At 36.5% G+C, this 2,483-nt stretch overlaps 1 protein-coding gene across 1 annotated transcript in view; it reads right to left on the reverse strand.

Annotated features, from left to right (window-relative positions):
• Nucleotides 1-1,093: 1,093 nt before the first annotated feature.
• The window catches only part of LOC107060274 (uncharacterized), a 3,015-nt gene continuing 1,625 nt past the window's right edge, over nucleotides 1,094-2,483 (reverse strand). The window contains exons 2-4 of the mRNA XM_015307969.1: nucleotides 1,506-2,420; nucleotides 1,319-1,431; nucleotides 1,094-1,228 (exon numbers count right to left, since the gene is read on the reverse strand). Coding sequence (XP_015163455.1) covers nucleotides 1,094-1,228; nucleotides 1,319-1,431; nucleotides 1,506-2,420 — 1,163 coding nt within the window. The remainder of the gene's footprint in view (nucleotides 1,229-1,318; nucleotides 1,432-1,505; nucleotides 2,421-2,483) is intronic.

Genomic DNA, 2,483 nt, shown 5'->3' on the forward strand with positions numbered 1-2,483 from the left:
TAGGCTCTTATATATCTAATCTGAAGCATTAATAAAATTCCACTTCTTCTGCTTCCTTTCTTTTTTTTCTCTCTCAGTCTTTGATTTCCCTTTGTGTTATTTAGCTTAAACAGGTTTTTAAAACCTTCAGTTTTGAAATGCATTTGTGAATTACATTACAACATTCAATTGGTCTAAACTGACTTGCATGTTCTGGAACTTCCATCTTTTGAATTAGTGCAATGTTGGTGGTATTCACTTGCCAATTCTGAAAGAACTCCAAGACTATTTCTGTCATATCTCTATCCACTATCCCCATGTCACTTTCGAAAAGGCACTTCCATAACCATCAAGCACTGGGCTTTTTGTTTTGTCAATCTTAGACATGGCCCATGATACTGACTATGGCTATATTTGTATGTTGTCTTGTTTTACTTACCTGTTCATATTTCGTATAATTGGAGATGACCGATAATCCTACCAGTACACTGTGGATTTTAATAAATGTTATCAAAGTTTGTGTACTCAATGATAAATAATACAAAGCCGAATGAATTAGTAAAATATTAGTATAAGATATGTGTACGCCATGATAAATAATTTAAGAATTTGAAAAACTCACATAACAGAAATTGTTACAGTTGTAGGTGAAGGATGGATGCAAATTTTCAGGGAACAAATCTTTTGCTTTGTAGGGAGCAAATTTTCAGGGAACAAATGTAAGAATTTGAAAAACTCATATCTGTTGAATTATTTGTTTCGTATTCTTCTAAACGCTTACAATATAGTAACATTATAAATGAATTGGAGAGAGAGTATCATTCCATATGAAGTTGCATTAAATAAATATGAACACACCCTGAATGTCGACGATAAGCTGAAAAGGATAGTAGCCCCAACAAAAAATGTGAACTGGTGAATCAAGAAGCATGATATAATAATCCTTCCATTCAAGGAGCAGAGAAGAACAGAGAGAACTAAAAAGATAACATTATTAGTTCCCTTGAACAGAGACATTAAATCATAAAAAGACAGTTGTGCAAGTAAATAAAATTGTCTACTCTTCCGCTTTCTCCTTTACGTAATTAACTTTTTCCTTTCCTTTTGTGCTTGCCTATTCCAAGTCCAAGTCCATCCATGTAAGTTGAGTGTTTTCAGACACCAAATTTTCGCCTTTTCCGACTATCCACTCATCCATGGAGTCAACAACATCCTCTGCAATATCATTTTCTCCTTCGGGATCAAATGCCTGCAATTGCAAATTACAATAGACAAATACCAAGTCACTCAGCCTCTGCTGCTCTATCTGATTCCTCCCTTTTCAATGCAATGTCTCAACCAAGCTCCTTTTCAGCCTATAATGTGAAGCACCATTGCACGTCTGACTAAGGATCCGAACAGCAAGCCTTTCAAGTTCGGGAAACTCAACTTCATATTTTGACCACCAATGTCCTGCAAACATAACACATATATATATTAAAACACACATTAAATAAAAAAATTAAAGTATAAAATATTGTACCAACCTGGGGAAATATCTGATAGAATCTCTTTGGAACTTAAAAAATCAAATGTGCCAATTTGCTGTGTGATCAAATCCTTTATACGACGATCTTCTGCCATGCCAGTAATACAAGAGCAAAGACCATCGGAAATCTTCACATTAAGGCACCAATTACTTGAATGAAAAAAGGTTGGGTTCAAATAGTAACCCGCGTCATGGAGAGGACTGTGCAGATATTTGTTCCATGTGTCATCTATCGCATTCCAGATTTTTGCATGACAGAATCTCGTGCGTTCGAACTCCTTTCTGACGGTTTCTTTAGCTTGATCAAGTGTATCATGTATAAAACCAACTTGTGCCTTATTAGTACCATTCAGAAACTTTATAACTTCCACAAGCGGAATGGTTGCTTTTACAGCCATCAAAGCCTCAGTCCAAAATGATTCATCTTTAATCATTTCGGACATTCCTTTCCCCTCACTCGTAGAAGCCAAGAGTGAGGTTTGCCAAGTAGACGACTGAAACATCCTAATTAACCCGTTTTTCTGTGAGATGATGTTTCCCAGAGTCAAAAAAGGCACAATTGCCTTTATTTTGGAAGACTTTACAAGCTCGACCTCAGGGAAAGCATCTCTTAGAAGCTTCAGGACCGTAGCATGGCTGTAGATAAATTGGACCAACATTTTTGTCTTCTTCAACGCTTCTTCTATCCAGCCTATCTTTGTTACTTCCTGTAACATCAGTTCCATACAATACGAAGCATCTATGCTCCAAAACACTGTCTTGCATTTGTCCATCAATTTCTTGCCTGCTTCCATCATCCAATCAGATGTCGTGTATGCAACAATTTGGACGACATTTTCAACTCCAACTTCCTCCAGAATCTCCTCGAGAAATAATAGCATGGCATCGAAATTCCTACTGAAAGATGATATATCTGAAGATCGAAGATTCCCCTCGGGAAGTACACTAGGATATTAATCAGATTTCTACCGTCTGA

The sequence above is a fragment of the Solanum tuberosum genome, unplaced genomic scaffold, assembly GCF_000226075.1.
Source record: "Solanum tuberosum cultivar DM 1-3 516 R44 unplaced genomic scaffold, SolTub_3.0 scf00071, whole genome shotgun sequence".
Taxonomy (NCBI): domain Eukaryota; kingdom Viridiplantae; phylum Streptophyta; class Magnoliopsida; order Solanales; family Solanaceae; genus Solanum; species Solanum tuberosum.